The 21,628-nt window shown below is 34.9% G+C and overlaps 3 protein-coding genes across 3 annotated transcripts; 1 reads left to right on the top strand and 2 right to left on the bottom strand.

The window, feature by feature from the left end:
* Positions 1–5,388: 5,388 nt before the first annotated feature.
* On the top strand, positions 5,389–6,024 carry LOC132031799 (uncharacterized). The gene has a single exon (XM_059421701.1). The coding sequence runs from the start codon at positions 5,389–5,391 to the stop codon at positions 6,022–6,024; it is 636 nt and encodes a 211-aa protein (XP_059277684.1).
* A 4,416-nt stretch (positions 6,025–10,440) lies between these two features.
* On the bottom strand, positions 10,441–13,070 carry LOC132031797 (probable 2-oxoglutarate-dependent dioxygenase AOP1.2). Its single transcript, XM_059421700.1, has 3 exons — positions 12,838–13,070; positions 11,768–12,077; positions 10,441–10,689 (listed from the first exon to the last, which is right to left on the bottom strand). Exons 1-3 carry the CDS (start codon positions 13,068–13,070, stop codon positions 10,441–10,443), a joined length of 792 nt encoding a protein of 263 aa, XP_059277683.1.
* Positions 13,071–20,514: 7,444 nt separating this feature from the next.
* On the bottom strand, positions 20,515–21,420 carry LOC132031796 (short-chain dehydrogenase reductase 3b-like). The gene has a single exon (XM_059421699.1). The coding sequence runs from the start codon at positions 21,418–21,420 to the stop codon at positions 20,623–20,625; it is 798 nt and encodes a 265-aa protein (XP_059277682.1). The 3' UTR covers positions 20,515–20,622.
* Positions 21,421–21,628: the final 208 nt, after the last annotated feature.

Raw genomic sequence — 21,628 nt, 5'->3', positions numbered from 1 at the left:
TAAAAGTTAAGATAATTGTAACCAAAATGGCATCTGTGTTCAGCCCAAACATAAGAAACGTGATGCTCATGACACAAAGGGTAAGCCGGGCGGGTCACAGAGTAGCAGTGACAAACTTCTAGTCACAAATTAAGCATCTATATAACTTTATTTTGAATTGGACATTAGTGCTTTAGTACTCACTTGAAATCATGAGTATGGAGAATTTTTCTACCAGCGAGCTCTCATCGTTGCCTACATATAACACGTCTTCATTATCTATCATCTCCACTCTTCACTTTTTTGATGCAGTGACTATAACCTGAGAAAATCGGGTTATAGGGTTTCCATTATATAGGAAGTGCCTATACTTGACGGTGCCTCCAAGAAAGAGCACCAATCCCACAAAGGCAGACGCAGCGGACACCTAGAAACCAAGAGCCCATAGCTTGTCATCCTCAAAGTAGTCTAACACGTTGTTAGAAAAAAGAAAACCAACGTTCAGGGCTAGGTAGAAGTAGCTGAAGAAGGCCTGTTTGGATGGCTTCTCCCTCAAATCATGTGCATCGAACTGTTCAGCTCCAAAGGTAAGCAATGTTAGGTTGATGCCCTCGTTATCCTAAAGCAATCATGTACACAGAGATGTAGAATAGACTAATTTCCATGCTTGATTGCTCTTTACATAGACTACTCTCCATGATTGGATGCTCTCCTCAGAGAGTTGCACGAGATCCATGTGCGGCGCATGAGATGCACGTGCGTGAGCTAGTTTTATTGAATATACTTGAGACCTCTTGTTAAGATTTGGATTTAGGCCACTAATTTTATTGAGCCGCCCACAGTAAATATTTCCATTTATGAGAAATATTTAAAGGAAGATCTTTTTGGTGTTTAGTTGGAGAGTGATACACATTTTCAAAGATAATGAGCCTGTTTGGATGGGCTTAAAAAAAGCAGCTTATAAGTTGGAAACAGCTTGTAAGCTGCTTTAGATAAGCTAAGCCAAATGAGCCCAATTAATTTTTTGGGCTTATTTTAAGCACAAATCCGTTTTAAGTCCACCAAACACTCAAAAAAGCTTAAAACAGCTTATAAGCAACTTATAAGCCAATCCAAACGGGGTCAATGTGTTCGTAACATTTATAGTATTGAAGATCATAATAATGTTTTGATGTTGGCTAAAACTGTAATAAGAGCTTAAAAGTTGAGATAATTATAACCAGAATGACATATGAGTTCGGCCCAAAAATAAAAAACGTGATTCCCATGACACAAAGGGCGAGCCGAGCAGGTCACGGAGAAGCAAAGGACTGATAAACTTCTAAAGAAAGTGTGTACATAATAATCTTAATTAGCCGAATCCCCCGTTGCAATGAGACATCAAAGTGAAGAGCTCTATACGTCATAACACATGATCACCCGTGCTTTTAAGTTCCATGATCATGTACTCTAAAAGACAAATTTGTAAGGCCTACTAAATCAAAAGTTGACAATACGTGTCATGAGTTCGAATTATGACAAGAAAAGTCTTTCCATCTTTTAGTGAATTTTTTTTCTTGGAATATATTTTGTAGCAATCAAAAATCAGAAAATAATATATTCTTGAAAATATTATACCAAATACTTCCTTTGTCGCAATTTATGTCTTTTTTTTTTTCAATCTAGAAAAAAGCCACCATTCTATATTTTTGTAACAATTTAACCGTTTAATGTCCATTTTATCCTTAATGACAGGTTTGTAGTACAAATGTCAATAACTTATTTTAGATCACAAATTTTAAAAGACTTCCTTTCATTTTAAAACTCCTGTGCAGTCAAATACTATCTCATTAAATTGAGATGGATGGGTACTCCCTCCGTTTCATAATAAGTGGTCTTTTTAGCCTATACACACCCCTTAAAAATTGCTCACTCCTAGAAAATTAGGAGTATTTTTACTAACTTACTCCTAACCAAATTCTACCTCTTTCTAAGTTACATCTTTCCTAACAAAACTACTTAATGATTCTTAATTATGTAAATAATGGTAATTTTGGAATAATAAGATCAATTCGTTTATTGAAATCCTAAAACACCACTTATTTAAAACAAAATGGAAAGCCTAAATACCATTTATTTAGAGATGGATGGAGTATTAAACAAGTGGATAAAGGGACCAGCTTGATATTCAGCACTCGGATCCCACCAAACATCAACATCAGTTTGTTGATTCTTAGAACTAACTTGATGGCGTCAGTCTGAGGCAGACTCGTATGTGCAGCGACCTATTATGGTCCTATTGATTTCACACACTTCACCATATTCATTGGCTCTGCTTCATGGTCCAATCTTAATTTTTTCTCATTTTCTTGAAAGCTTAATGTCCGACCCACGTAATAGCTCAAGAACCCATTATTTTTAAATTTAAGCCAAATATTAATTATATAAAATATACTCCCTTCGTCTCAATTTGTTTGTGTTCTGACTTGATATAAAATTTAAAAAGTAAAAAAAAACTTTTAAATCTTATTGTCTTAAACTAAATATCGATAAGTACGTAGAATATACCAAAATGTTTTTAACTCAATCTTATGGTCTTAAACATGCCACGTGAAAAATTGAAATTAAAGAGTTGACAAAAAAAGAAAATGAGAGACACATTCTTTTTGAAGCGAAAGTAAGATAAACAAATTGAAATGGAGGGAGTAATAATTTCTACAAATATATTAACTGAGCACTCAATCTTAATGTGATGCATATGCGGATTGATGAGGGTGAGTGAAGCAGGACCATAGGCTTCTAGACTGACTAACTTCTAAAGATAAGACACACATAACATCTTAGACGAATTCCAAATCAGGATATGTCAGAGTACTTTATAAGACATAACTCAAATTCACACAGATTTAAAATCTTTTGAACTCGATAATAACATAGCCCAAAGAACAAATTCGTGCATACGTTGGTCCTAAGCAGACAATATGTGCCATGTACTAAATTCAATGTGACACGTAATATGTTCAAATTAAAAATAGCTTAACATCCATTCTCTAATTTAAAATTCCTAGATTTAAAGCTTATGAAGCTTTGGTGAGTTGGGTCATTTCTCTGAATCTTGGGAAGGGCCTGCACATAATATGGTAGCCAGTGGTCGATTCATTGTATTCGACTCGAATATTTATAATGAAAAAATTATTAAGCATAAATATTAATTTATTGTCGTAAAGCAATAATGGATAAATAATACTTTGCACTTTACGATTTAAAGGTTACAAACTTGTCTCTGCCAGAATCAACCATAAGCACCACACTGCCTACTTCTTGTTTATTGCTATCAAAATACAATTTGGATCCAGTTATCACGGAAAAATCTGTTGCTTTTATTCTTTTTTTCTCCTTTTACCTTTTTTTGGATTTTACTAGTGTTTAAAAGTCTTTGAAGTAATCATCAACTATCTATCATCATATTTCCCTTTTGTTCCTCTTGCTGCTTGCTCTGCTGGTGGATTATGTCACATAGGTTATAATGATGAGACAACGATATGTGCATTTTATCCTTTTTTATAGACTTTAAGTTGGTACACGTACCGTCGATATAAACAATTTTTACGCCATCAGATCATCCAAAAGATATTTACAAGCAAAATAGTTTAAAATTTGAAATTTGAAAATTTTGAAAATAAGATATATTACATACCAAAATTTAAAATTCTTGAAAATAAGATACAATTATACATATAACACAAGAAGTAAAAATAATCCAATGTTATAAAAATTATTTATTTTAACAGTATACGTTATTTAAATAATAATGTTGAAATGAAATGTTGGGGCAGAGAAAAGAATTAATTCATGAGTCGTGTAAAGCACTATAAATAGTAAGCATAATCCATTCTATTCATCTTCATTCTGGAGATTTGGACCACAAATATTTTTCAAGAATATAATTATCCCTCTTATATGAAATAGATAGAAGCTTTTTATTTGTTTATATACGCTTTCCACGTGTGCAATCTGAAAACCTAAAACATAACGTGGATTGAGTGCTAAATTTGTGCATGCTTAGGTTTGACCAGCGAATCCCAACTGGGAAACAAATCCGAACCAAAAAAGAAGAAGATAAAAATAAGAAGTATGGTGACCATGTATTTTATTTAAAATATTATCTTTATATTTTTTATCCTATTATCGGCACAGTGGCAAATGTTGATCCATACACATTCTCAAGTCTCAACCCTTGCCCTTTTGGCATGCACTGGCTACTAGCTTTTCAAAAATTTCTACAAATCAAATGGTACTTTTGTTTCTACAGAAATTGAAAAACTACTCTTCATGTGATTTTAGTCTTTGAAAAAATTGGAAAAAAAAAAAAAAAAAAATCTTCCGATGGTGTTGGGTTAGTTGAAAAGATTTTTAAAAAGAAAGAAAAAAGTTCTGGTAACAAACGCGGCCGCCACTGAAGTCCAATGGCATGATAAAAGGAATTTTTATACTACATAGCAGCTCAACAAAGTCCATAACAAAAATGACCATAATCTTTATTCTTTTACAAATTTTAGTCAATAAGCAATATATAACAATATGTTATCACTGTAAAATTGTATATAATTAAGATTATACTGAGTATACACTTGTTATACACTCTCTCTTATATACTAAGTATATAAAATGACTGCTGCAAACTATTACAACTAAGGGGTGAAACTTTTTTAATTAGCTGACGGGTTAAAAATGTTAAGATACCCGGATAAAACTTTTCTAACACTTTTCAACAATTCTTGAGGTTTTTGTTCTAATTTTCGTGAGAGCTGCATAAAATTTAGTTGTACTTGCAAAGGATTCCGACCAGGAACAAAGATTTTCCCGGCCGCAAACAAGATTTTCCCGGCAAACAGATTTTTCGGTGGTGAAATGTGTTCTCGTTTACTCGAGTTGGTACCTCCGGTAGCCCATATCCATTCTCTGTCCTTTGGCCTATTTCACTACGTATAGACTCTTGCTAACTTGTGCTTTAGTATTGATCCTTTGTTTTAGATTAACCTTTGACTAGCGCATATTTACTTTAGTGGCTTTGGCGAGGGATGGTAGACTAGGGTCATGTCCTCGGTTGGGGACGGGGGCTAGGGTTGGGGGGAGGGGTTGGGGGGGGGGGCTAAGGGGGTTAAGGGAGCTTCTAGGTTGAGAGTAGGGTCTTGGAATATTGGGACTTTATCGGGGAAGTCCATAGAGCTAGTTAAGATTCTTAAGAAGAGGAGGATTAATATTGCTTGCATCCAAGAGACCAAATGGGTAGGATCAAAAGCTAAGGATGTGGACGGGTATAAGCTTTGGTTCTTGGGTAAGTCGAGGTGTAGGAATGGGGTAGGGATCTTAGTAGATAGTGAGCTAAGAGATTAGGTGGTAGAGGTTAGGAGGGTCAATGACAGGATGATGACGATTAAGTTGGTCATGGGAGGGTTCACCTTGAGCATTATTAGTGCCTACGCGCCGCAAGCGGGTTTGGATAAGGAGGAAAAGAGGCGCTTTTGGGAGGACTTGGATGAAGCGGTGGGAAGTATACCGCCTAATGAGAAGTTATTCGTAGGAGGAGATTTCAATGGGCACAATGGGTCTGTTTCGAGGGGTTATGATGATGTACATGGGGGGTTTGGCTTCCGGGACAGGAACGGAGGAGGAGTCTCACTCCTGGATTTCGCAAAGGCTTTTGGATTGGTGGTAGCCAACTCGAGTTTTCCGAAGAAGAAGGAGCACTTAGTAACTTTCCGTAACTCGGCGGCTGCGACGCAGATATACTTTTTGCTCCTTAGAAAAGATGATAAAGGCCTCTGTAAGGACTGCAATGTCATTCCGAGTGAGAATCTTACGACCCAACATAAGCTATTGGTGATAGATTTGGAGATAAAGAGGAAGAAGAAGAAGAGGGTCGTGGATGATCGATCGAGAATTAGGTGGGGGAGTTTGACTTTGTTTAGTGCCCTAGAGATGGGGGAGAAATCGGCGCTGGGGGCGTGGGATAGTAGGGGGGACGCAACCAAGTGGGATAGAAAACCAACAGACAGGAAGTAGCTAGAGAGGTACTGGGGTCTCAAGAGGTTGTCGTGGTGGGCACCGAGGGGATTGGTGGTGGAATGGAGAAGTCCAAGGGAAGGTGGAAGCAAAGAAGCAAGCGTATGCGAAGTTGGTTGACAGCAAGGATGATGAATAGAAGCGAACGAACAGGGAAAAGTATAAGATGGCAAGAAAGGAGGCGAAGTTGGGTTACAGTAAAACGGGCGGTTTGAGAGCGCCTCAGATGCGAATCCGTAGGACAAAGGTGGGGATAAGAAGTTGTTCAGGCTTGCCAAGGTGAGAGAGAGGAAGGCACGCGATCTAGATCAAGTGAAGTACATCAAGGACGAGGATGGCAAAGTGCTGGTAGAGGAAGCTCACATTAGACGGAGATGGCAGTCGTACTTTCATAAACTCTTGAACGAAAAAGGGGACAGAGATATTGTGTTGGGAGATTTGGAGTACTCTGATAGGCATCGCGACTTTGGATATTGTAAGAGTATAAAGGTTGAGGAGGTTAAGGAAAATGTTCGTAGAATGCGCAGGGGAAGAGCGACCGGACCTAATGAGATTCCTGGGGAATTTTGGAAGAGTGCAGGTAGGGTAGGCTTGGAGTGGTTGACTGGGTTATTTAATGTCATTTTCAGGATGACGAAGCTGCCTGAAGAATGGAGGTGGAGTACAATGATTCCCTTGTACAAAAATAAGAGCGACATTCAAAGCTGTAACACTATAGAGGTATCAAGCTGCTAAGTTGCACTATGAAAATGTGGGAGAGGGTGGTGGAGATGAGGGTGAGGAGATATGTGTTTATTTCAGAGAACCAGCTCGGATTCATGTCGGGGCGCTCGACTACAGAAGCCATCCATATTGTGAGGAGATTAGTGGAGCAGTACAGGGAGCGGAAGAGGGACTTGCACATGGTATTCATCGACCTAGAAAAGGCTTACGACAAAGTGCTAAGAGAGGTTCTATGGAGATGCTTGGCGGCTAAAGGTGTACCTGTGGTGTACATTAGAGCGACAAAGGACATGTATGTTGGAGCCAAGACCAGGGTAAGGACAGTAGGAGGAGACTCGCAGCACTTCCCCGTTATGATAGTGGTTGCATCGGGGGATCGCCCCAGCCCGTTTTTATTTGCCTTCGTGATGTGGATTGACGCGACAAATACAAGTCGAGGTGCCTTGGTGTATGTTGTTCGCGGACGACATAGTCTTGATTGACGAGACTCGCAATGCGAGTTCACGCTAAGTCGGGAGAGTTGGAGACAAACGTTGGAGTCTAAAGGATTTAAGTTGAGAGACCAAGATAGAGTACTTGGAGGCGTTCGCGGCATACCACATGAGGTCCGACGAGAAAGTGAGGCTTGGTACCCAGGCCATCCAAAAGAAAGGAAGTTTCAAGTATCTTGGGTCTATTTTATAGGGAGATGGGGATATCGACGATGATGTTGCACATCGTATTGGTGCAGGATTGATGAAATGGAGGCTCGCTTCCGGAGTGCTGTGTGACAAGAAAGTGCCACCAAAACTTAAAGGCAAGTTCTACAGAGTGGTAGTTAGACCTACTTTGTTGTACGGGGCGGAGTGTTGGTCAATCAAGAACTCTCACATTCAGAAGATGAAAGTCGCGGAAATGCGAATACTGCAGTGGATATGTGGGCACTCTAGGAGGGATAAGATTAGGAATGAAGGTATCCGGGACAAGTTAGGAGTGGCATCGGTGGAGGACAAGATGCGGCAAGCGAGGCTGAGATGGTTTGGGCACGTGAAGAGAGAGACACGGATGCCCAAAGCGGAGGTGTGAGAGGTCTATGGACGGTTTCGGGGAGAGGTAGAGGTAGGCCAAAGAAGTATTGGGAAGAGGTGATTAGACAGGACATGGCGCAGTTTTAGCTTACCGAGGACATGATCTTAGATAGGAGGATGTGGAGGACCCAGATTATTATAGAAGGACCCAGATTATGATAGAAGGCTAGGAGGTAGTCTCGCTTTTTCTCTCGTCCCAGTAGTTGTAGTTTTGCTCATTCATGTATTGTCATTTGATCTCTGCTTATATTTGTTGGGTCATGCACTTCGATTATCTTATTTATCTATGGTAGCTACTGCTCCTTTCTTTCCAGACTGCTTTATCATGACTTTCTCACTTTCATTCTCGTTTTCATATTGTTTTGATATGCTTAGCCCTATCAGATCTTTTGTCTTGTTCTCTCTTGAGCCGGGGGTCTTTCGGAAACAGCCTCCCTACCTTAAAAGGTGGGGGTAAGGTCTGCATACACTCTACCCTCCCCAGACCCCACATTGTGGGATTATATTGGGTATGTTGTTGTTGCCCCTCTTTTTAGGGTAACTTATACAGTAACTGCTTCATGAAAGAACTTGTTACTGTATTTTTTCTCTTTTTATACAAAAAAGACACCCCTGTCCCAAGATAATTAATTACATTAATGTTCGCTTCTCGAGAATTTAAGTCGGAGTTTAGACATAAATGTGGTGACATTTGAAATACAATAATATTTGAAGTTAAGCTATAAACGGACGTTTAAAAATTAAAGTTGTGTTTGAATATTCATTTCACTTGAGATAATGTTATTTTGTGAGGGATGAATTTTGTTGAACTTAAAAAGTGGTTAGAATAAGTTTTTCAAACTCGAAAAAACTAAACTAATTTAAGCTGGAGTGAAAAAATTGACTATATTGCGAAAAGTTTGTATTATGATGTGACGAATACTGCAACTAGTGACACTTTTCCTTATATCTTAACTCTTATGATCTTCATATAATTTGCTTCAATTAACACTCAAAAACATTTATTGACCCTTTATACTAAAAGGTTCATTGAAAAATAACTTCTATAATACCAACTACCAAGCAACCCAACTAAAAAAGTTAAAACTATCGATGAAAAGTCGCGAACCTCCAAATTCTAACGAAGATACAAAATACATTAGAATGCGGGTGAATCGAAGGAGGGGAACTTTACACACATATCCAGGTGACTAAAATTGCTCACGCTCAGCTAGCCTTATCCCTTGTAGCCTGTATAAGTGTATACTTATAATGTATAATAAGTTTATATCATGGGTATAAACAGTGTATACAATATGCACAACGCTTATACACATTTCATATAGTTATAATATTGGCTATGTTTTATTGCAAATAAAGCTTAAGATTTTTTTTTTCAACTGGGCCACTTTAGGATGTTGTGTATGTTAGTGATTTACAAAAATGACCTTTGAGGTAGGTGGTCTTGAACGTTTGACCCTGCTTGTTTTATGGCCAAAAATAAGTTTAACAAATTTTGACTTTTGACTTTAAAGGGGAAATTGAGGGCCAAAAGTTAAAGACCACTTATTTTCAAGATCATTAGGTGTAACTTCCTGTTGTGTAGTATAAAAATCTCTCAAAGCAGTCCCTCCTCGATCCACATACACGTGTCGGTCTATTTGAAAATTTAAATCTAATTGGGCCGCACCGCCAATTTATAACGGGCTACAGAAAATATCCAAAATTCGATCCACATTAACATGAACCTCCAATCCTCAAAATCTTGAAGCATGTTGTTCCTTTTGTTGCACCTAATGCAAACATACTTGATAATTATTAATTCAATCCACGTTAACAATAACCTCCTCAAAATCTTGAATCATATCTCTCTAAGCATGTGTAAATGATATTTTATATTGTACTTGCCACCCTTGAGCTAATGTTAAATGATGATTTAGAGCCTACAATTTTCTTGAGCATCATTGAAGTCCTAATGATTTCAATGTATGAAATTCTTCCTTCTCTTTCTTTTACAAAATTCTATTTAGTTACCTTACCATTTCAATTAAAAGAAATTTTGAACTCTGCTTTCAAATTATTCTATTATCTATTATATAGACGAGGGAACAAGTAGCTCGTGGTTGACATGACTGTTTGTTGATAATGAACAAAATTGTTTATGTGCACTTCATCTAGAGGCCATTAAAAATTCAGTGAAAAGTAAAAAAAAAAATTCACCTTGATTTGGGCCCATAAGCTAACCACAGGCTTTTCCCCATGAAACAAATAATATTTCGTATTATTAAAATAAGAAATAGTTAAGTGACCATAAAATTAGATACATGCTCCAATGAACATCTTAATTCGTGGGAAAATTGAATTCCCCAAAGACTTCTTGATACAAAGAGATAACTAAACATATATTATAAATAAAGTTACTAGGAATACGCAAAAATTGATCACTAATTGAATTTGAGTACCTCTGTAGGATAGATCAGGTTCTTCCATGATCCTCCCAATACGACATCTATTACCCTTATTACTACAAAAAGGAAATTAAATACAACTAGTGTACAACATAACCATTAATAAGTTATGAGTAACATTATTTCGGAGGAATAAAGAGAGGAAACACTACCAAGCATAAGAATCAGGAACAACTCAATTAAACACCACAATACGTTTTGAGAGCATCTCTAGCTTCATTATCAGCTCCTGTCATACGATATTTAATATATCCAACAATGTCAAAGGGCTTGAAGAGTATCGGGTGTTCCTCATCCACCATTTCTTTTGGAGCCTCTATAATTTTGCCTGGTTTTGGCGATGAAAATAACATGATGGAGAAACGTTCAATGTCGCCCGCTATTGTTACTCTATGAAAAGCAGATTGTATTTGATCATTTGTCCACGCCTGTAAATTATGAAGAAAAGGTCAAATTTGCTCATATATATGTCAACTTTGTAATGGGAAGGGCCTAATATATACCCCAACATGGTTTACTTTTTCTAATAAAAGTAATAAGTATCTATTACTATTTATTTGTTTGATAAAAAATAAGGAACAAAAAAATGATAATTTCCTCTTTAAATTGGAAAAATAAGTTATTCGAAATTATGGAATTAATGTCAATTATCACTAAATTATAAAAAATAATATATGCATGGATAATTAGGAAAAGACATTAAAATATAATATATTAAAAGAAAGTATACAAGATGAGATCCAGATAGATAAAATTACTAAAGTATACGGTGTCTTCGTCCGTGTTCTTTGTTTAAATAAATACCACTTGAAGAATTTTATTAAAAAAATAAAACGCGAGGATGCCGTAATGTAATAACTAGGGGTGTCAATTGTACAGTTCAGACGGTTATTTTATAAAATTTATATCATATTAATTTTTCGATTATTTTATTTTATGTAACTAAAATTATACTTTTTGACACCGTCCCATTATCTCTATTTCTTTGTTGTTTAACAAATATCAAGGTTTATCCCAATTTGTGCTCTGAGTCAAAATTTTCACTAAGTGGTTTCAAAATATAAATAAGTAAATTCAAGAAGAAGTCAAGGGGTGCCAATATTTTTTTTTATTTTTTATTTTTACTAAAATTATTACTTAGGGGGTAGGGGAAAGGGGAAAATGGGGGGAGGTTATATACATAAAAAAATTATTTTTACCTAGCTTCATAGTGTAATTTTCCAATAAAGGGGTGTGAGGTGTTAAGTACATGTAGCTCCGCCACTAATCTCTATTTATTTGCTGTTTCCGTTTTTTGCAATAGAAACACGTGTAAATCCTTATTCGCATAGGACGTTTACATCAAATTACTATATTTAAGTAAGATTTAGGGAGATGAAAATGTATGTTAATTAACTAAATGTATGTTAATTAAATATTATAAGTGCTAAATCTATATGTAAACACATATCATGCATTTTCGGCTTGGTGTAAGCATCAACTGCGAATAAATTTTTACCTAAAAACACTTATCCTCAAGGCATCATCTGCTAAAATGACAAAGGAATCAGGAGAAGGATTGGACTCAATCCGTTGCAATCCAACTTGATCTTGTTTCACTATTGTCAAGAAGCCAGTGTCTGTATGGCCAATTAATCTTGGTTTGCTCACATCTTCACCTTGAACTTCCTTCTTGTAGTTCATAAATCGTAAAATAAAAACTTGCTGATCCAAGAATTCATCAATGTAATTTTTTAGCCCCAAACTCTCTAAAATCATCCTTATCAGCATTTCATTTAACTCCATAAGTGACTTTGAGTAGGACTTTACCACATTGCTGCCAAATTTATTTATTTTATATGGTTAAATTTAACATATAAAAACTTGTAGAAATAGGAATATAAGGAGATAATAAGAACTTGTAGACATAGTAATATAAGGAGATAATATTTAAACAAAAACAAGATAAGTGAGACCAAAATAATAGGATGTATTAAACAAAATATTAAGTGGTCGTTTGGTTGGAGGGGTTAGGATAGAAATCCCTCAAACAAGATTATTCTTTCCCGCATTGGTTTCCAGGATTAGAAATCATGGATTTATGATGTCACAATTATAGTATCATTTTTATACCACACTCAACGTGGGGTAATGATTAGGGGATAAAATACAAAATACCAAAAATATCATTATCCAAAACTCTTCTTCAAAAGTTGTTACGTAAGCTAGGTTAAAATTGAAAATCAATGTTTATCCAAAAAATAAAATAAAATAAATAAATAAATAAAATTGGTCAAAAGTTTATTTAGCCTAAAACCAAACACATGTTTTGTTATTATACCCCGTAAATCAGATTATTAGTCCAATGAATCAAACATCACTAATATAAGTGTATACACTAAATAATCCTATTAATATACCGTTAAATAACAAAAGGTAATTAATGAAGTAATTAAGCATAATACCCATAGTGAAGATTTTCATCAGGCCAGAAGCCTCAGAAGGTATTGACGAAGGTTTCAATACTTTCAGGGAGGAGCAAATCAGTGGTGCACCTAATCTCATTGTATGGAGTGTGTGGAATTTGGTCTTGGTACCGATCAAAGGGTTTGTCTATAAACTCTCTCACTTTGGACTCCAATGGAAATGCTTCTTTTAAAGCATCGAACATGGTTTCTCCAATTTCCTTTGGAACCTTATCATATATTGCTTCAAAGCAACCATACTCTTTTAAGGCTTGGAGGACTTGAGCTTTTGTTAATTCCCATTCTAAAGAACCTGGTTTCAGCTCGGTCTTGAGAAAATCTATGGTTGGAATCTTGGATGCCATGGATGATATTCAATAATATAATGTATTTGATCAAACTAAACTTACTTAGATATATCACACGCCTATGACCTATTTATTAATCTTCCCCTCGAGCTATATATATATATACTAGTCGCATGGTACGCCTAGTAAGTAGGTTTTTTTTTTTTTTTTTTTTTTTTGGTTTTCCATCCGGTGTCCGGTATCCGCATTAGAGCCCAACTATATTTGAATTCGCACCGCATAGGGCCTCATTCCGGGGGAAGCGCTCCCTACTAGAAATTTTTCCATACCTAGGGCTCGAACCCGAGACCTCTGATTAAGGGAGGAGCAGGCCCATCTGTTGCACCACATCCTTTGGTGGTATATGTAGTAAGTTGCTCTATATCATTTGATGAGATTTTACTTTTCTCTACTTGCTTTTTTTCTCTTTTCTTAATTTTTAGTATATGTACTTTTGACTAGGGGAAATGTGGAATATAAAAGTTGATTTGGATACATTTCTCTTCTTTCAATAATGAAGGGTGACCTACAGGAAATATCGTTTCTTTTCGCTTTATCAGTGATCAGTGATATCTTATATATGTAAGATGGGATATATTTCTTTATTAAGTTACTATTACAAATCATTTGATGAGATTTTATTTTTCTCTATTTGATTTTTTCTCTTTTCGTATTATATGTGCTTTTGAGTACGTTGGGAAAATGTGGAGTACAAAAGTTGATTTGAATACATTTCTCTTCCTTCGATAATGAAGGGTGACCTACACGAAATATGGTTTCTTTTCGCTTTCTGGGTGATATCATATATATGTGAGATAGGATACCTAATTCGAATTTTTCTTTATTAAAGTTAGTATTATATATCATCTGATGAGATTTTACCTTTCTCTATTTGATTTTTTTCTTTTCGTATTATATGTGCTTTTGAGTACGTAGGGGGAATGGGCAGTATAAAAGTTGATTTAGATATTCTTTTCTTTCGATAATGAAGGGTGACCTATTGGAAATATCCTTTCTTTTCGCTTTCTCGGTGATATCATATATGTGAGATGGGATACTTATTAGTATGGACTCTTCTTTATTAAGTTACTACATATCATTTGATGAGATTTTACTTTTCTCTATTTGATTTTTTCTCTTTTCGTATTATATGTGCTTTTAAGAGTGTATATAAAAATTGATTTGGTAAATTTCTCTTCTTTCGATAATGAATGTTGACCTACAGGAAATATCATTTCTTTTCGGTTTCTCGGTGATATATCATATATATGTGAAATGGGATACTTAGATTGGATTCTTCTTTTTTAAGTCACTACATATCATTTGATGAGATTTTATTTTTCTCTCTTTGATTTTTTCTCTTTTCATATTATATGTGCTTTTGGGTACGTAGGGGAATGTGGAGTATAAAAGTTGATTTGGATACATTTCTCTTCTTTCGATAATGAAGGGTGACCTACAGGTAATAGCGTTTCTTTTGGCTTTCTTGGTGATATCATATATATGGCATACTTAGTTTGGGTCAAAAATGTCCTCCGAATTTATTTTGGGTCAAAAATAGCCTTCTAGTTATGAAATTTTTCAAACATACCCCTCTATTAATAGAAATATCCATTTCCCCAAAAAAAAAAACCAATTTTTGAACCGATCCAAACTTAACCCTACTCAAACAAAATAATAACTCTTTAGTCCCCCAAAAAAGACTCAAACGTTCAATTTGAGATTGGTAACACTTCAAAATCTCATACTGTAGCTTCAAAATCTCATGTTACAGATTAGGACAAACATTTTAGGTGCTTCTTGTTGTTAGATGAGCGGGGAAAACAAGCTGTGGGCATACTGCTTCTTCCATTTCATGGAGGAAGTTGGAGAAAGAATTATCGGGTGCTGTTTGGGTTTCATCGCTTGCTTGAATAGGATTTTTGCAGTGAGAAGGAATTTGTTATTTAAATCAGGTACTATTTCTGTTTTATTTTTATTTTTTCATGTTCTTCGTTTGGTGTTTGTATTGTCTCTAGAACTTTGATTTTGTTGCAGTGAAAACATGGCAATGACTGTGTATAAAATATGCTTTGCTGAGAAAGAAGATCTCAAATTTCTATCAAAATAACTAAAAGTTCCAGCAGAAATTACATACTTTTTTAGTTCTATCCATCCCTAAGTATACTCTATTGGTCTTCATTTTGTCGAAGTTGAGATAATATTTGAAGCCATATTGAATTGAAAGTTGGCTGGAAAAAGTGAAGAATCGGATGTGGAATTGGGAACCATCACTGTTCTCACTCTCTAATGTTATCTCTCTCTCTCTAATGTTGGTGAAGAGGAATTGAACGTTTGAGTCTTGTTTGGTGGACTAAGGAGCTATTATTTTGTTTGGGTCGGGTTAAGTTTGGATTGGGTCAAAAAATGGTTTTTTTTTTTTTTTTTTTGGGGGGGGGGGGGGGGGGGGAATGAATATTTCGCTAACAGAGGGCCGAGGGGTATGCTTGACAAGTTTCATAACGGAAAGGGTATTTTGACCCAAAATAAGTTCGGAGGACATTTTTAGCCCTTTTTCCAAAATAGAGAGATATTTTTGACCCTTTTCCCTTTTTTTTTATTAAGTTACTGTTGCATATGCATATCATTTGATGAGATTCTACAGTATTGAAAGAATCTAGCTAAGGGACAAAAACCTCAATCGACAGCCATTTTGGTTTGTGGGGCTATAATACGAAAAAAAAAAAAAGAAAAAAAAAAAAAAATTATCATATATCATATACTATATTAAAAGTGGGAAAATGTTAAGTGTAAAATTGAATTACCAAAATATACATCAAAAGTTAAACGGTATTTTTATCCCTCATCTAAATATCATTTTATAGTATTTTTGTACTAAATAGTAAATTCACCTTCAAATAAATGATAATAACACAATTAATTGAGAAGTTACTAGTGTGAAGTTTCTTTATCTTCCAAGCGCTTATTGCAAAACCATTAGCGTAGTTTATTCATTTTCTTGAATTTACTTTCATTTTCCGGTAGTTATAATTCATTGTAATTTAATAGTCAATTTTCTTTTTTTTTTTGCAAGAAGTATTTGTTTGAGGTTTTTCTTTTTGTGTGGAAAACATTAAGTGTGTAGTCGAAGCAAACATAGTGGAATATTCATGTACTTATCTATACTAATATAAAAGTGGGAAGCTTGAAGGTCAAATTTAAATTACAAAAATATTCGTGAAAAAGCCAAACCATCATTTTAGCCTTCACTTAAAATTATTTCTATAATATTTTTGTACTAACACGTAAAATTTACCTCTCAATAAGCAATGAAATAAATAGTAAAAATGTAAAAGATCCAGGAAAACAAATGTAAATGATGAACGCAATCATAAAGAAGGATCGCATATGTGGGATTTTTTTTTTCTTAAGCTAATGCATTTATTACAACTTAGTCAGATTCTTAATGCTTTTATCTTCCACTATTTATTGCTGTTTTTTGCAAATATGCACTTATATACTGCTCATTCAATATTTATTTCTTTCAATCTTCCAACTACAGTTACGAATTCATGTATGTTAGTCTTTCCATCTCCTTTATTTATTTGTTAAATCAAGAGTGAACAAGGAGCTCAATTAACCAACTTTTTTTCAGCCAAAAGTCATTGTCAATTGGCATTCTTTTTTTCTTAAAAAGCAGTTCTTTTAGTTTTGTATATGTCGTCACCATCTCAACAAACCAAACTCATGTACATGTATTACTCATGTATATTTATTTTCTTTTCCTGTTATTTTTTATGAATACTTTGATAATCCCACAACTTTTTTTATCCTCTACAACTAATCAATCATTTCTATATACGATAGTTATGTAAGTGTTAACAATTTTAATTTTAATGGAGCGGTTGTCAAATCTTGACAGGTTTTTGTGATATCAAAAAACTTAAAGGCAGCTACAAAAGCGGAGGCTGAAGTAATTCTCCCTTATTGTTAAAAATTTACCATTGAGATCGTGAAAAGGTTTGTCTGAAGTCTTATTTGTTTTTAATTTAAAGTGTTTATTATTACTGTTTTCTGTCAAATTTATTTTTTGTTGGAAAATAATTCTTTCTTTTTCCTGATGAGTAAAAAAGGAAAAAAAAACCAAGAAGTTTAGAAGAACCCAACATATTACTTAATGAGAAATTATGTTAGAGTTTAACTTTTTATAGAACATACACGAAAAACATCGTCTATAAAGAAGTATTAACAAAATATGATCTTATCACATGTTTGTACATAATAACATCAAAATTAATTTCTCTATACATCAGACCTATCCAACTTAATTTAGTTATCCAGTTTTACAAATATAGAAGATACCCGATCATTTTTGTTCAACAATCAAATTGGTCGAATAAGCTCACCATTTTTCTCTTTTAAAATTCATATTACTAATCACAGACTTGTTAATTAGTATATTAATATTTATGTTATTTAATAAAAAATTGTCTGGTTGCATGGAATACACATGCAACGCACATGTCTAGATACTAGTAAGATGAAAATTTGGACTCATCAATATATTGTGTATTAACATCATGTTGTTTTTTCAACACTAAGATACGCAAGCAATTTAGGACATGAAAGAACATAGCCCAAGTGTTAAATTCTAATGAAACCAACTAGGCTAAAAGATCATGCGAAATGATTGTCAAAAAGAAGAATCAAGAAGGCTTCTTGTTTTCCTAATTAAAGCCCAATTTTACACCCAACGTAATGACTCTTATACATTTTTTTGCGCGGATTGCCCTTCTTTTGGGGTGGTCTTTAAATTTTGCCCCTCATATTTGTGGTCTTTAAATTATGCTCCTCATATCATTGGTCTTTAATTTTTTTGCCCTTCGCATTGCAACTCGAGCGTTCACGCAAATCATGAGGTTAAGTTCGAACCCCGCTCAAGCATAAATTAAAAAAAAAAAAATGCAAGGCAAGGTTTGGGTCGCGTGTATGCTCGGACCGGCATACCTCTTTGTTAAGGAATTACCAAATTTATGCTGGGACCGCATACTTATGCCTTATGGGCGTATTCTTGGCATAAGCATGCATGCTAGTCCCATATACTTTGGTAATTCCTTCACAAGTTTATGCCCGTGGGGGCATACTTTTAATGGGCAAACTTTTATGCCGGACCCGACATAAACTTGTGGAGGAATTATCAAAGTTATCTTAGCCGGACTCCGCATACTTATGCTCTGCCCATAAGGCATATAAGTATTCCGGTCCCATAACTTTGATAATTCCTTCTAAGTTGTATGCCGGTGGGCATAGCGAAATTTAAACTCGCTTTGCGAATTTTTTTTTTTATTTTTCACTGTGTGGGGGTTCGAACCTGGAACCCACGGGTTTTAGCCGAAGGGCAAAATTTAAAGATTTCAAATATGAGGGGTAAAATTTAAAGACCACCCCAAAAGAAGGGCAATTCTGCGAATTGCCCACTCTTATATGCAGTAGCACTATGAAAGTAGTATGATTGGTGTAAGCATCGACTGCGAATGAATTTTTTACCAAAAAACACTTACCCTCGAGGCATCCGCTGCAAAAATGAAGAAGGAATTAGAGGAAACATTGGGCTCAATCCAGTCTTCATTTTTCATCTGAACTTCCAATCCAACTTTATCTTGTTTCACTATGGTAAAAAAGCCAGTGTCTATATGCCCAATTAATCTTGGTTTGCTCACATCTTAGCCTTGGACTTCCTTCTTGTAATTCATAAACCACAAAATGAAAACGTTTTGATCCAAGAATTCATCAATGTAATTTTTAGCCCTAAACTCTCCAAAATCATTCTTTTCAGCATTTCATCTAATTCCATAAGTGATTTTCAGTAGGACTTTACTAGGGGTGTTCGTGGTTTGGTTTGAGACTTTGGGTCGGTTATTGATTAAACCATAACCAAATCAATTTAGTCGGGTTTTAAATGTCTAAAACCATAACCTAACCAAATAAAATAATAACCACCGGTTTGGTTCTTTAGTCAATTTTTCTAGTTTATAGTAGCAGCCCTGGGCTAGACTTATCAAGTAAAACATTAAAAAGTTGAAAAAGACATGTCTTTTTTTTTTTGTTCAAATGATTACTTTTATTTATAGTTTAAGGTGGAACATACATCATAGAAACATTTTCATTATTAGTGACAGTGTAGTACTCAAGTTACCCAAAGTTGCTAAACCATTACATATAGAGCTAAAAACTAACTTAGTAGTGGCTGCACCATTTTTGTCATCTTAAAACACATACTTGGAAATAAAGTAGAGCATAGGAGTTTTTAGTTGTTGTTACAAACATACATATTAATTAAACATAAAGACTACCTAAAATTAAAATTAAAATATATAAAATAAAAAAACTTTGTGTAATGATCCCAAACTTTGGGGCAATACTTGCATTTTGCCCTCAATTCTCCCATTTTATTAAAAAACTTTGTGTAATGATCCCAAACTTTAGATGTTTTTCTATCATTATCTCCAAGGCTAGGGTCTCGACTACAAAGAGTTGTTCTTTTATGCTTTTTAGGAGGATTATCCACGGAAGAAGTATTAGGGCATTACCATGCGTCAGTGAGTTGGAAGAAATCTTTGATGTTATCAAGTATCTTTTATAGGAACATCCAAATCTACAACCTCTGTCCTTTTCATATGAAAAATATTAGAAGTTTAGGACCCATTCAAAAGAAAAAAAGAAAGGTATAAATTCGAAAAAAGAAGAAGAAAACAACCTAAAATCAAATGGCTGACAAAAAAATGCTAAAAATTTAAGTTAAAGACATTATTAGACTCTAACGTGAGCTTCTGTTAGTAGGTTTACACTTAACACTTAAAATAGTTAAAAGACTTAAAGACATGGGCTTGGACATATTCTTAAAAACATGAGCCTTGAACAATCATGTGAAATAAGTAGATCAAAAATCAAATTAATGATTAAAAGGTATAAAATATTTATAATTATTTATAAAAAACTAATATTATACATATAAATAATTATAAAATTTATGTATATAATTTATCGGTTTGGTTCGGTTATTTATTCTGTTATTTTATAATAGAACCATAACCAAACCAAATATTATCGGTTTTTAAAATTTAAAACCAAATTAAACCAAACCAAACCAAATGTCGGTTTTTTATTCGGTTTGGTTAAATTTTTTGTTTGATTTTGGTTTTAACCAAAACCGTGAACAGCCCTAGACTTTACCACTTTGCTTGTTATATTTGTCTCCACTATCTACAAGCACTACATTAAATTCTTGATTTTTCCTATATTCTATTTATCTTTCATTAATGGATGATCTTCTATAGTTGTGAAAGTTCTTCTTTACATAGTTTTAATGGAAAGCAAGTAAGAACTCATTGTACGTTATACAATTATTGATGCATTTTACTGGAAAATGAAGAAGAAAGAACTGAGGCATTTTGACTACTGTACTGCCCCTGGAAGGACATTATATTTTTGCTTAAAAATTCTATTAAACAGATTGTCAAATCATTAAGCGCAACAACGATACAAAAAGAAACTTAAAGCCCAAAATTAACCAAATTCCAATTTCAAATTATCAAAAAACAGGTGGGCGAAAGCCTCCATCAACGACCAAATTATGGCCGGTGACAAACTGAGACTCATCAGAAGCCAAAAACAAGACGGCGTCAGCTATATGAGAACTCTTCTGTGGCCCATTATTTTTCAAGCAACTGAACAATTCGAACACTTTCTCCGCATCCATTTTCATTCCTTTCTCAAACAAGGGTGTAGCTACTGCCCCAGGAGTAACACAATTCACACGTATACCGTACTTACCTAGTCCCAAGCTTGCACACTTCACCAATCCAAGCAGCGCGTGCTTAGCCATCGCGTAATCAATATGATTAGACGTCCCATTAGTCGTCACTGAGCTACCCGTGCATATTATTTTCCCTTTCACACCCCCCTCCACCATCGCCTCAGCCGCGTGCTTCACACACGCTGCTGATCCCCGAACATTGACGCTCATTATCTTGTCTAAACTATCCAGGTTAAAACCTAGGATAACTTGTTCACTATCATCAATAGCGAAAATTCCAGCATTGCTGAACATAATGTCTAGTCGACCGTGAATCTCCACCGTTGATTTTATCAACGTTTGGACCTGTTGCTCATCAATGACGTCGCATTTGATGAACATGCAGTTTCCATTCCCAATAGATTCGGCTACCGATCGGCCTCTTTCTTCATGGATGTCTGCAATAACAACTTTAGCCCCATGTTGAGCAAAGAGACGTGCCGTGTTCTCTCCGATACCACTGGCTCCTCCTGTGATGATGGCGATTTTACCCTCCAAGTTTTTATTGGATATTGATGGAACTGGAGTTTCCATTTCTTCAACCTTAATTATTGGACTGGATGGACTCAGTTCGAAGGTAACACAACTCTTGTCTTTTTTACTTTGATGTTGTTGTACTACTTGCACTTTATAAGAACTTGACAGTAGCATCTTCTTGCAAATTGCACATAGAACAAGTTAATACTCTCTTCGTCCCATAATAAGTGTCATTTTAAAGAAAAATCACGCCCATTAAAAAATC

The sequence above is a fragment of the Lycium ferocissimum genome, chromosome 9 (genome assembly GCF_029784015.1).
Source record: "Lycium ferocissimum isolate CSIRO_LF1 chromosome 9, AGI_CSIRO_Lferr_CH_V1, whole genome shotgun sequence".
Classification (NCBI taxonomy): domain Eukaryota; kingdom Viridiplantae; phylum Streptophyta; class Magnoliopsida; order Solanales; family Solanaceae; genus Lycium; species Lycium ferocissimum.
Note: the sequence above shows the minus strand (reverse complement) of the source record. Positions and strands in the feature narration are given on the sequence as shown.

Bases quoted from the DNA above. Each gene is read 5' to 3' on its own strand.
- LOC132031797 (XM_059421700.1), bottom strand. From the start codon at position 13,070: ATGGCATCCAAGATTCCAACCATAGATTTTCTCAAGACCGAGCTGAAA. The intron at 12,078-12,837 runs GTACCAAGACCA...TAAATTTGGCAG, and splicing joins ATAGACAAACCCTTTGATCG to CAATGTGGTAAAGTCCTACT. The intron at 10,690-11,767 runs GTTTTTAGGTAA...CATAATTTACAG, and splicing joins ATGATGCCTTGAGGATAAGT to GCGTGGACAAATGATCAAAT.
- LOC132031799 (XM_059421701.1), top strand. From the start codon at position 5,389: ATGACGATTAAGTTGGTCATGGGAGGGTTCACCTTGAGCATTATTAGT.
- LOC132031796 (XM_059421699.1), bottom strand. From the start codon at position 21,420: ATGGAAACTCCAGTTCCATCAATATCCAATAAAAACTTGGAGGGTAAA.